Source organism: Marmota marmota, unplaced genomic scaffold, assembly GCF_001458135.2.
Source record: "Marmota marmota marmota unplaced genomic scaffold, marMar, whole genome shotgun sequence".
In the NCBI taxonomy this organism is placed as follows: domain Eukaryota; kingdom Metazoa; phylum Chordata; class Mammalia; order Rodentia; family Sciuridae; genus Marmota; species Marmota marmota.
The window spans coordinates 28,549,446-28,563,497 of record NW_026000026.1 but is presented as its reverse complement, the minus strand read 5'-3'; the positions used below and the strand labels follow the sequence as shown (position 1 = coordinate 28,563,497).

General features: G+C 35.0%; 2 protein-coding genes across 4 annotated transcripts in view; one reads left to right on the top strand and one right to left on the bottom strand.

Moving 5' to 3' along the window:
- The window catches only part of Ptpra (protein tyrosine phosphatase receptor type A), a 122,849-nt gene that overhangs the window by 91,603 nt on the left and 17,194 nt on the right, over positions 1–14,052 (bottom strand). The window lies entirely within an intron of this gene.
- LOC125618925 (small nuclear ribonucleoprotein F-like) lies at positions 6,104–6,483 on the top strand (the record flags this gene model as incomplete). Its single annotated transcript, XM_048810559.1, has 1 exon — positions 6,104–6,483. A coding segment is annotated over one exon (267 nt), but the record flags the coding sequence as incomplete, so codon positions are not given.

Below are 14,052 nucleotides of genomic sequence, written 5' to 3'. Positions count from 1 at the left end.
TATTAACACCTGACTCATTTATATCAATTCAACAACATTCCCAACCCTCCTCTAGTATGATTTGGAATCATTTGGCAGCAACCTTCCCAAAATGTATTATTAAAGAATCTCATGCTTTTAAAAAAAGGATCAGACCATGGCTGGCAGATGCCAAGAATGAGTTTACTGCCTTGTTTCCATGACTGCATCAATCTGAGACCGGCTAAGAGAGAAGGCGTATCCTTGGAAACGAATTCACTGCTTCCCTCAACTAAGAAAGGGAGTAGAAAATAAAGAAACTTCAGAATAATTTAACTTGTATTTAATGTGCCCACTGCTTATGATAATCATGGGCAAAAGTCCTGTCCCAATCAAAGTTGTGACAAAATTGTGCTTAGTGGAAAATCTCAAATTGACTATCCTATGACTGAGAGTATCCTATGATTCATATGCACTATTTTGGTTTCTTTAAATGAATCACAATAGAAGCTGTACTAATAAGACTTTAATGAATAATGTCTAACTGGGGTAAACATTTAGTATCCCTCAATATCTTTGCTGTTCAACTGCATGCTAACAAACACCTGAATTTTTCATGTACATCCTTATTTGCTCTAAAGGGCCCTTTATTGCAGGTATTGTATACTCTGAAATTTCAAAATGAAAGAGTTTTCCAAATACAATAAGTTACCATTCATTTTAATTACTTTTCTTTTTTTTTAAAGAGAGATTGAGAGAGAGAGAGAGAGAGTGTGTGTGTGTGAGAGAGAGAGAGAGAGAGAGAGAGAGAGAGAAAATTTTTTAATATTTATTTTTTAGTTTTCGGAGGACACAACATCTTTTGTTTATATGCGGTACTGAGGATTGAACCCGGGCCACACGCATGCCAGGCAAGCCCGCTACCACTTGAGCCACATCCCCAGCCCTTAATTACATTTCTAAGGCAAGAACTTACAATGAAGTGCAAATTAATTTTAATGAAATGAAGTACAACCTCTCAGGTTTTCTTAAACCAGGACTCATTCCACCCCTCCTTCCCTTCTCTGGAGATATAAATATACTTCCTGCCATCAATAGCAATGGCTGAAGCAACCCTTCTTTTCAAAAGAACTAAAAATACATTATTGTACATATCCTCCCTTCTGCTACCCACCCACCATTCCAAGAGGAACTGACACAGGGAAATGCAGAGCTATGTAAAGTTCAGCTGAGAACAGTGCAAAGACAGTAATTTTCCTTAAAAAAAAAAAAAAAGTTAGCTAATTGAACAGTGTTTAAGTAGTGTTTAAGGATGTATTAATCAGCTACCATAGGGTAAGAGTAAATTTTTAAAATTTTGGAGAAACTTCCTGATCACAAGCTATATTTTACATTTTACTAATATTGGGGACTGGTGCTATTTAATTAAAGCATGGTAATGGAAATTTCTGCATATTGGAACCATGTGAAGTGAAGACTGAATTTAAAAAAACGGCTCATGGAACTTCAGTAGTGTTCAACCAATACATTCAGTGGGATTGAGGACAAGGGGAGGGCTCTTATAGTCAGGAGACAGTTACCTACAGAGGGACAAAGTAAAAAGGATGAAAGCTAGATTTTTCAATGTCAGAAAAGGAGGTAACAAAAACAGAAAAAGACTTTTTTAAAAATCCTACAGTGTTGGAAAAATCATTGCTTTCAGTATTTATAGGGATATGGATAGACGAATGTTTTACAGGTGTTAAAACAAGTCTTCTGAATAAAATATTAACATTTAAAATGTTTATAGGCAGATAAAGATATTTGTAAATGTTTATATACACATGAATGTACAGACATGCATATATACCTATAATAATACTCTTGATAGTCTGTAATTGATGATTTGGCATATTGAAAGCATGGATTAAAATAACAGCCAATGTTGGTGATGTTCAACCATTCCTATGTTTTGGAGGGTATGCTAAAATCTTATTACAAAGCCCCAACCATAGACCCCAATATCTGTGTTTGGTTTTTGCCTAATAAGGGATACATGTCATCACCTAACAACGTCCCATCACTATAGTAAAAAAAGGTTCTCACTTATATGTCTTCCTCTAGCTCCTCCTCCCTTCTGAAAACTCCCTGTGGTCCTGTACACATGGTATGCCTCCTGTTTCTAGGAAATTGTGAGGAATATACTTTCAATGGTACTGACTTCTCTGTGTTATCACTCAGTCACACCTATACATTAAATCCAAGGTACATTTTAAAACAATATCCTAGGAGCTGGGTTGTGGCTCAGTGGTGAAGCACTCACCTAGCATGTGTGAGGCACTGGGTTCAATCCTCAGCACCACATAAAAATGTATAAATAAAAAATAAAGATATTGTGTCCATCTACAACTAAAAACATATTAAAAAAAAAATATCCTACTTCTGTCCTCAGCAGAAGAGCAATGACACACCAGTAGCAAGGAACATACCTAGTAATCAGATCTTATTTTCTAAATGCATTCTCTAACAGAAGAATCAAAAGCTCTTTGATAAAATGGTTGATTCCAAGACTGAAACAAGCTAATGTGTAAGTATAAAAAATCTTATTGTGCCAAAAAGTATGGTGAAAGAAAGTGGTCAAATAATGATGAGGACATGAAAAAAGGACACAGGAGCCAGTTTGAAAGAGTTCCCATTGGCCAAATCTGGAACAATTTGAAACATTAAAATAAGTGAAAAGTGAATAAAATAAGAATTCATGAGCCAATGCTGGCATTTTTTTAAAGATTTAAAACAACAAGAAGAGAAAGCAGAAAGCTTTTCCTTGTAATGAAATGTCAAACAATGAATGCAAAAGGAATGATGAAATTTTTAAAAATTCACCATCTGGCAACAAGCACAGTAATAAATGATTCAGAGACAAATCATCAATGGATATGAAAACTTGTTGGTGGAAATTTGAAGACAACTGGGCTATTTACATAGTTTTAAAGTATCATCCCCACAAAATGCAAAATGTAGAGTGTTTACTTATTAATTAGTTAGCATAAAATACTTTATAGATACCTGTCAGACATCTTAACCAAGATAAAATTGAACTTAACCTGTAATGGGATAAACTGATGTGCCTCCTGATACAATACAGGGAGAACACAACATTAGGTTTGCAATATTCTAGCCAAAAATGCATAATCTAAATTTACTCATGAGGAAACATCAGACTAATTCAAATTGGGGAATATTGTGCAAAGTATTTGGCTTACTCTTCAAAAATGTCAAGATCATTGAAGAGACAGATTGAAAAAACACTCCAGATTGAAGTATACTGAAGAGACAAGATATAACTAAATGCAAGGCATAACCTTGAATAGTTCCTGAATCAGAAATAAAAGAAGTAAGTAGCTACCAGGTGTAGTGCTGCATGCCTGTAATCCCAGCAACTCTGGAGGCTGAGGTAGGAGAATCACAAGTTCAAGGCCAGCCTCAGCAATTTAATGAGGCCCCTAAGCAACTTAGGGAGACCTTGTCTAAAAATAAAAAGGAGTAGGGATGGGGGCTGGGGTTGTGGCTCAGTGGTAGAGCACTCGCCTAGCACATGCAAGGCGCTAGGTTAGATCCTCAGCACCACATAAAAATAAATAAAATAAAGGTATTATGTCCAAATAAATAAATAAATAAGGAGTAGGGATGTGGCTCAGCAGTTAAATGCCCCCGGGTTCAATCCTTTGTACCAAAAAAAAAAAAAAAAAAGTATCGAAGAGGTTTTCTCTGTTTTCTCAGGGGTTTGAGGGTGGGTGTTTTTGCTACAAAGGATATAAATGAGAAATTAGTGAGATGAGTGGGGCCTGTGAATTAAATGCATTTTATTAATATTCATTTCCTGATCTTAAGGAGGGGGCAATGGTATGGATATGTAAGAGAGTACCCTTGTCTTTAAATAAATGGAGCATTATGTCTACAACTTATTTGTCGAATGATTCAGAATTGTCTTATAAATGAAAAAATAAGAGAAGGTAATCGGTAAAATCTTAACAACTGTGGAATCTGGGTAAAGGGTGTAGTAAGCCAAGTAGCAGATAAAAATTAACAATTTTAAAGATCTAAATGTGCATAGGTCATATACTTTTAACCACAATGCTAATAATCTTGCCCATTACAAAACAGTAACTAGGAAAAAAAAACATATTTGAAAGTTAAAAAGACATATACATATCCATGGATTAAAACAGAAAATCACAATGAAAATTAGAAAATAGTCTGAAATATTGTTGGGGGAAAAAAAAACAACTAACCAAGACATCAATAATCTGACTCCATTAATAAGTAACATATACCATGACCAAATTGTGTTCAAGTTTAAAAACTGATTAATGAAAGGTAGTTGCCAGGGGTTAGGCCAGGGAGAAATAAGAAGTTAAGGTTTAATGGATACAGAGTTTAAGTTTGGGTGATGATGAAGTTCTGGAAATGGATGATGCTAATGTGAACATACAATGAAATGTACACTAAAAAATTAGTAAAAGGATAAATTTTATGTTTATTTCACTACAATAAAAAAGTAATGATTTTTTAAAGAAAACACCATTTTCTCATAAAAAATATTGATTGATGGTATTGCCAATTTAAAGAAAAACCATAACTACCACTAGCTAAAGAAAAAAACATGGGATATAATTCAACATTTAATCAAAAAATTCTCACAGAAAGGAATGGAAGGCAACTTCCTTAATCTGATAAATGGTATCTACAATCAAACTTTCCCTAAGAATCACAGGGATGGATTCAACATAATCCTGCAGATGGATTATATTACTTGAAATATAAACCCTTACATCCTTCTTTTAAAACTCTTATCAGAATTATTGGGAATGTAAAAGAAAAAGAAATTATATAACAAAATGCATTCTACTGTCATGTATGACTAAAAAAAAATAAAAAATTTTAAAAAAAGAAAAAGAAATTATCCTCTCAGTTGATATATTTTGTTTTGATACCCAAAAATAATTGTTGAAAGTTGAAGTTAATATCTAACAGTTTTCCTTAGTACTTTAAAATTCTTGTTTGCTACAGTTTTCTTTTTCAAAAGAATTGTCCTGTTGGACTTACCAGGAAATGACACTATTTGAAATTCAGCAAATCACAGGCATCTTTCATTAGCCATAAAAGTAAGTAAGTGGGTTCTTGAACTCTGATGTTTTTTCAGATTAAACTCTCTAGCATCATGCTCTATCGGTCGAAGAGAAGGATAGAGGCCTGGGTTAGTCAGTCATTTGTGGGTTGAAGCAGTCAGACTCCCCACACTCCCTTGGTTGTTTTTTTTTTTTGTACTAGAGATTGAACCCAGAGGTGCTTTACCACTGAGCCATATCCCAGCCCTTTTTATTTTTTATTTTGAGATAGGGTCTCACTGAGTTGCTTAAGGCATTGCTAAATTGCTGAATCTGACCTCCAACTTGCAATCCTCCTCAGCTTCCCGAGTCACTGGGATTACAGGCATGAGTCACCACACCCAGTATTCAGGATCCTTTTTGATAACCATCTAGTCCTGCCTACAGTTGCTTCATGTAGAGATGAAATGGCCACCTATTCGAGGGTATGTTGTCTTTTGACTACTCTAATTTCCAAAGTAAGTTAAAATTGTCCTTAATCGGCAATTTTTTAAATAATTTCAAAGTTTCTTTTTCTAACTCTCAACAAAATTCAGTTATGAGAAATGATGTACACGTAGAAAACTGCCTTTCATTTGGTGCTATTCTTATTTCCCCATCCTCCTCCTCTTCATCAACAATCTATGTATTCTTCTGTAATCGCAAGTTGTATGTTCATATAGTCATCTACAGATACCAGGTGGCCCTTGTACTCCATTCCCCACTCAGGTTTCACCATCACTGGTGTTCCTGTTAATCCATTGAGGAAAGGTTTGGGATTGGGGGAAATCTGCTTAGAAGATCTACAACCAGATCACTACAGCAGGGTTTTTCAAATGAGAAAGATGTAAAACCCTTTTAAAATTCTTATACACCCCCCAATACTAAAGAAAATATTTTTATAAGAAACATACGTAAACATAAAATTATCCTGTCATATAGCTACAGAACCTGTCAGTTTTTGTGCTGACTGAATTCATTCTTTTATCAGAAATCTATTCTTGCTGCATTTCTCCTGATGCTTAGCAGTTTGGGCCTGCAGTAGTAGCTGTTCCAGTCACAAGACACAGATCTCACTCAGGAGGTTATTGGTAAGTAGCCTGCAGCATTCACTGGTATTCGAAATTAGTTTATCCCTCAATTCCAAACCTTTCCTCAACGGATTAACAGGAACACCAGTGATGGTGAAACCTGAGAGGGGAATGGAGTACAAGGGCCTCCTGGTATCTGTACATGACTATATAAATATGCAACTGGCTATTACAGAAGAACACATAGATTGTTGAAGAAGAGCAAGATGGGGAAATAACAGAATAGCACCTTTTTGTGGAGGAATTTTATATATACATTTCTAGACGATAAAGATTTGTTTTTGTTTTTCAGCTTATGAACTATTCACAGACAGACATTTACATGCAGAGTTCAAATTTGAAACAACTGAAAGATGAGTAACAGAACTAATGCTTTAAAAGTCACCCAACTTTCATTTAAATTGGTTTTCTTCTGTAAGCCCAATGTTTTTTTTTCCTATAAAGGATAATTAATTATATGCTTTAGAAATTTTTATGAAGGTGAATTTCAGCCCTTTTCTTGTTATTATATATTAACTGAGACCTTTTTTAAAGCAACTGATTCTTTTTTTTAAAGTTTTTGAGCCACTTTCAACATGTATAAAGTTAAACATTTTCTCAATTATTTTTTATTTATTTATTTAGGTACTGGGGATTGAACCAGGGTCACTTTACCACTGAGCTATATTCCCAGTCCTTTTCATTTTTTATTTTAAGACAGGGTCTCACTAAGTTGAATAGAGCCTTGAAAAATTGCTAAAGCTGGCCTTGAACTTGAAATCCTCTTGCCTCGGCCTCCCAAGTAGCAGCAACATTTTCTCAATATTAATATCTCTTATTATTTTAGTAAAATAATAGTATATAGTAAAATATATTTTATTAGAAAACAGTATATTAGTAAAATAATGTTAACTCTATATATCAACATAAGCTAAATAATATACATATTATAGCAAAAAATGAAACATCTGAGTTCAATCCCCAGTATGGGGATGGGGTAAAGGTGGGGTAGTCAACATCCCATCTCTTAATACTGTTATATAGGGCATTAAGTTTCCAGCACATCCATTTTAGGGGACAGTTCAACTACAGTAGAACTAAAACATACATATAAATTAATATAAAAATATGAAATTAATAAAACTCAATTTAACGATAATAGACTTAATGTTAAAAGTAAATCATCTCTTACAATAAGGACAGTAATTACTACCCTAACAGTTTTTTGTTTTTTGTTTTTGCTTGGTATGCCTTAATGTTGCTACTTTCCCATTTCAAACAACTGCAAAACCTTTATTCACACAGTATGCCCAGCACTACTTAACAAACAAAGTTGGTAGAGCATGTGCTCACAAGCACTGGGTTCAATCTCTAGCACCAAAGGGGGGAAAAAAGGGAAAGTGAGAGAAATATATAATCATATAACAAATGATCCTAAACAGACAAGCAAACATGAACACTGAAATTTATGGCAATAATCAGTAGTTATAAAGTGGGCAGCCATTTATATGCTTGCATATCAGACTATAAGAATTTAAAAAGGGTCCACTCAGAGAAACTTCCCTCCAAAACATAACAAAGGACCTCCATTTGACTGTAGAGTTATTGAAAATATCTTCCACAATAGCTCATAACACCTCTTTTAAGATAAAAATGGGGGCTGAGGTTGCTCAGTGGTAAAGAGTTCACCTAGCAAGTGTGAGGCACTGGGTTCAATTCTCAGCACAACTTTAAAAAAAAAAAAAAAAAAGGTCCATTGACAATTAAAAAAAAAAAAAAGATAAAAATGCCTCAAATCTTAGTGCCAGAAAAAGCTGCTTTTCACAATTTTATCTTGTAAGTCAAGTGAATTTCTTGGCATCTCTTTCTTGGCTACTATAACTTGAGAATTCAATATACAGTCTTCTTTAAATAGCTGCATGGGGGACTGAGGATGTAGCTCTGTGGTAGAATGCCTGTGTTAGCATGCACAAAGCCATAGGTTCAATCCCCACCACCAAAATAAATAAATAGATGCATAGGATCTAATGAACTGTATTCTCTGTACTAACAGTTTTTTTTGTACTAACAGTTTTGGACTGGTTCCCACCAATACACCCTTACTTTCCCTTTACTCTAACTTTTTTTTTATGTATACATTTATATTCAGTTATGTGCCTCAATAACGTTTTGGTCAACAATGAACCACGTATGAAATAGTGGTCCCTATATTATAAAGGAGTCAAAAAAATAACTATCATCTGGTGGCAAGTTGTAGCTAACATAATGTCACAGCACAACATACTACTCACATTTTTATGGTAATGCTGATATAAACAAACCTATTGTGCTGTCAGTCATACAAAAGTATAGCATATAAAATTATGTAGAGTATGTAACATTTGATAATGATAATAACTATTTACTGTACTTTTATTGTTATTTTAGAGTGTACGCCTTCTACTTGCAAAAAAATAAATAAATAAGCCAGGTGTGGTGTCACAACCTGTAATTCCAGCAACTGGAGAGGCTGAGGCAGGAGAATCACAAGTTGGAAGCCAGCCTCAACAACTTAGCAAGGCTCTAAGCAACTCAAAATCAAACATAAATAAAAGGCCTGGGGATATGGTTCAGTAGTTAACTGTTCTTGGGAACCAAAAAAACAAAAAACAAACAAAAAAAAAAACCTGTAAAATCACCTCACACAGGGTCCTTCAGGATTTCCAGAAGAAGGCACTGTTATCATAAGAGTTTACAGCTCCATGTTTGTTACTCCCCTGAAGACCTTCCAGTAGGATAACAGTGGAAGTAGAAGATACTAATATTGATGATTCTAACCCAATGTGAGCCTGGGCTAATAATATGTATGTGTTAGCTTTTAACAAAAAAGTAAAAAATAAAAAATAAAAATAAATTTAAGAATAGGCTATATCATCTACCCTCTGCTATATATGCAACAAGTAAATCTTGTGCCTTACTGTTGATACAAGATTATATTTAAATTGTCTTTATTGAATGGATAATCAAATACATGTTATAAAATTCAAAAAACACAAAGGAAAGTATAATAAATAAAAGATCTCTTCCCACCAGCCATCCAGGTCCCCTCCTACCAGACCTAGTAATTACTACCTATTTCTTCTTTATCTTTCTAGAATTCTTTAACACACATGCACGTGCAGGCATGCACACACAGTATTAGATATTTTTCAATAAACTACTCAAACTCTCCTTAAAATGAGATAAGGTCATTCACTGTGTCTTAACATTTCATTTAGAAATTACAGCATTTTAAAATTAGATCATTTTAGGGACAGAACAATTTTAGATGATCAAGTCCTTTATCACTTTACAGATGAAAAATAACTGACCCAGCTAGAAGTGGTGGTGCACATCTGTAATCCCAGCTGCTTGAAGGCTGAGGCAGGAGGATTTCAGTTCCAGGCCTGTTCAGCTTAGCAAGATCCTTCCTCAAAATAAAACATAAAAAGGTCTGGGATGTAGCTCAGTGGTAGAGTACTTGCCTAACATGCATGAGGCCTTGGGTTCAATCCCCAGTAGTATAAAAAGAAGAAAAAGGAAAACAATCACCCAAAGAGATCTGTGACTATCAGTACTGCTAGAAACATCATTGCTAGAAACAAAACTGAGGTGTGCAAATTCCAAATCCCTTCTTCATTCAAGGGATACTAAAATTTCATTATATTTTCTAAAAACAGTTTTTTGTTTTGTTTTTGGCACCAGGGACTGAACCGAGGGGCGCTTGACCACTGAGGCACATACCAAGCCCTATTTTGTATTTTTTATTTAAAGACAGGGTCTCACTGATTCGCTTAGTGCCTCACTTTTGCTGAGGCTGGCTTTGAACTCACAATCCTCCTGCCTCAGCCTCCTGAGCTGCTAGGATTACAGGTATGTGCCACCATGTCCGGCTCCAGACCTTTTCTTGTATCATTAGCTATTTGTGATGAACTTGTTTGGTCATCATGTGTGCAGAGATTTGTCAAAACCAAACCCAACATGGATGTATCATCATTAACATTCTTAGTGATTCCCAAGAAACATAGGTAAAATTTAGGGGAGATACAGTTGGGCACAGTGGTGCATGCCTGTAATCCCAGCAGCTTAGGAGGCTGAGACAGGAGGACCAGGAGTTCAAAGCCAGACTCAGCAATGACAAGGTGCTAAGCAACTCAGTGAGACTCTGTCTCTAATAAAATACAAAACTGAGCTAGGGATGTGGCTCATTGGTTGAGTGTCCCTGAGTTCAATCCCTGATGCCCCCCACCCCCTGCAAAAAAAAAAAAAAAAAAATAGTGCAGACACAGTATTCCAAATCACTATACAAATAAAAAGAAAGAAATGTTATGCTAGACTACCCTCACATTTTAGTTTTAAACAATCTCTCCCTGTTTAATGTATGCCTGCTACTTTATGCAATATTTAACACAAATGTATTGAGCTCCTACTAGAACTAATAAATATGCTCTTAGTCCTCAATAAACTACCAGAAACTAGACATGAAAATGAATAATTAAAATACATAAAGCAATCTTAAGGGGAAAAATGTACCTGGGAAAATTAAGGAGCTATTATTATGTAAATATTATTTCAGATGGGTATAAAAGAATAATAGTATAATTACTTAAATTTTTGTTTAATGATTCAGTTTCAAATAGAAACATAAACTAAATTTTATGCAATCTTTAATAGTTCTTTCACAGTTAATATGAAAGTCACAAATCCATTACATAATGTGTTAAAAATTTTAAAGAAACAAAACAACAACAACAAAAAACTACTTTAGGTAGACTATAGAACCCCCAATGTAACACAGAACCCAACAGATCAAATTTTCTCATTCACACTTCCTGCCTGGCCTCCAAGATATATTTGAGTTACCAATGCATAACTTAAATAAGGGGGTGGGGGTGGGGAAGAAGTGAAGAGAAGAAAAAAAAAAACATCTTAAAAACATTATGAAGGATTTGGGGATAGCTCAGTGCATGCCTAGCATTTGCAAGGACCTGGGTTCAATCCCCAACACTACAAAAGAAAACAAAATTTTATGAGTTCTGAAAGTATTACAGAGACTTAAAATTTTTTGTTTAAATGTATTTTCTAGTTTAAAAACTAGAAAATACAAATTCTAAAATAGATGAACAGTGAACCAAATACTTCTATATCAATAAACCTCACAAAAATTATTCTGGTTTTCCAGGCATGGTAGTGCACACCTGTTATCCAAGCTACTCAAGAGGCTGAGGCAGGAGGATCCACCAAGGTCAACATGGACAACTTACACCCTATCTCAAAATAAAAAACAAGCAGGGCTGGGAGTGTTGCTTAGAGGTAGAATGGAAAGCCCTGAGTTCAATCCCCAGTATTGGGAGAAAAAAAATTTTTTTGCTCTTTTATTATATAATTGTCACGCTCTAATGGCAACCTACAGGTTAGATTTCATTATACCAAAAATAATTAAATTCTTTCTTTGGCCATGCTATTATCTCCACCACATTAAAAAAAAAATTATTTAAAGGAAGCACTACTGTTATTTTTTTTTATTTTTTTGTAGTTGTAGGTAGACAGAATGCCTTTATTTATAATTTTTACATCGTGGTGAGGATCTAACCCAGTGCCGCATGCACGCTAGGCAAGCACTCTGCCACTGAACTACAGCCCCAGCCCACCACTGTTATTTTAATTACTTTCATGAAACTACTTCAAATCCTTGTTAACTTTTATCCTAATATTCAATATGTTAATATTAATTATGGTAAATATAGTATACTATTTACCTAAATAACCTCTTGTAGGAAGTATGTCTGTGACAAGACATCTAGAATAGAGACAAATAGGATCAAAAGCAATAATCATTGGGTTTGAAGGTCAAGAGGTAAGAAGAAAAAGGTTCTGGACTATGCTTCAAAGCAGAGTAAAAGAGTTCACAAACAAAATGCAGATTTTCATAAGCCATATGTGAGCAAGAATAAGTAGCCATTTGACAAAAAAAGAAAGAAAAGAAAAAAGTCCCCATATCATCTGGGGAACAAAAAACAGTTAAAGATTAAATATGGTTAAATGATAATTAAATATGATATAAATATTTCTAACCTGAACTGTTATTAAAATGTAAGCAATCCCTAGTTCCTCAAAATGTCCATTTAGGGCTGGGGGATGTGGCTTGGGTGATAGAGCACTTGCCTACCAAGCAGAAGGTTCTGGGTTCTATCCCCAGCATGTGGGGTTGGAGTTGGTAAATTCCCAGTTAGCGTGCACAAACTCCATCTCACAGTCACGCGCTATCTGGCTGCCTTGCAAGACACACAGCACTGTTGCTGGAACCAGGTACCTGGACTATGCCTAATAATCGAGTTGTGTTTTTTAATTTATAAGAAATACCAGTTTGTTTCACAAGGTTATCAATTTGCAATTGAAAATCAGAGGGTCTTTAATATGGTTCTACTGCAAGAAATCCTTCATTCCCACTATAAAGCAGATACTACATTAGAGCTGGAGGTAAAGAAGACTATAAAACAAGACACACAGTCCTTGTTCTCAAAGAGCAACCAGTGTAGCAGAAAAACTAACAAAATTCTGACATTCAAAAAACCACACACACAAAAAAATTTCAAGTAAATGGGGATATCATGATTTATTTTACAAAACACAATAAAACATAATTGATGTGAGATTCCTATAAATCTTGATGACTAGATAAAAAATAGAATTAATTTTTCCTTCTGAATATCACTTTTCACACTAAAAGTATTAATGATTTTTTTAGAGTTGTGGCATGCCTAAAACGGAAATATTAAAAAGAATTTGATGCTGAGTGAGGCTATCTACCTACGTTCACTGAATACTGAGGTGAACTTAGTTCTGCTGCCACTAAATTCAATGGGCAAGTAAAGTGAACACATGCCTCAGGAAATTTACATATTACTTAACATTTTGGCCATAAGGATTCGTCTAAGAGTATAAAACATTTAATCTGCACAAGTTGATGTAAAGATTATCATAGAGGGCTAGGGCTGGGGCTCAGTGGTAGAGCACTCACCTGGCAAGGGTGAGGCACTGAGTTCAAGCCTTAGCATGGTGTACTGTGTCCACCTACAATTAAAAAAAAAAAAATGTATATTTGGGGGGGAAAAAAGTACTTTGCCCATTTAAAAAAAACATCATACAGTATAAGCATATGGATTATACACAATCAGATAAGTGACTTGATAGAAATAAGCACAGGATCAATACTGAAGTCAGTCTTGTGGCAGTCAGTAATGAAATGCTCATTGAAGGAGATGCTTTCTAAGAAATTTTAATACTTTTTAAGAAAGAGGAAGATGGGCAGTCCATCCAAAGGCAGAGAGCCTGAAAGAACACAGCAGACAACAGTCAATAGGCTCAGGAAAAGGGTTAAAAGGGGTTAAATCCCCAAAGCTTGCTCTGTTAAGAAGTTTGGATTTTATTCAAAGGATCTTAAACTGGTGAGTGCTGTGATTAGATCAGAAAATCAAAAAGATCACTGTGACAGTCACGTGATCAACAAATTTGAACAAGGAAGTAGTAATGATTAGAAAATTGAGAATATGCAACAGTTATCTACATGAGAAGCAGCCTAAACTAATGGACAGAAGAGATGGGCAAAAGTAGGCTAATTTGAGAAATACTAAAGATGGACAAGAATGTATCACCAGGCTGGAGATATGGCTCAAGCGATAGCGTGCTCGCCTGGCATGCGTGCGGCCTGGGTTCGATCCTCAGCACCACATACAAACAACGATGTTGTGTCCGCCAAAAACTACAAAATAAATACTAAAAAATTCTCTCTCTCTCTCTCTCTCTTTAAAAAAAAAAAAAAAGAATGTATCACCGACCAGACGAACATCATCATCCAAGCTTTCTGTGTAAGTTTCTGG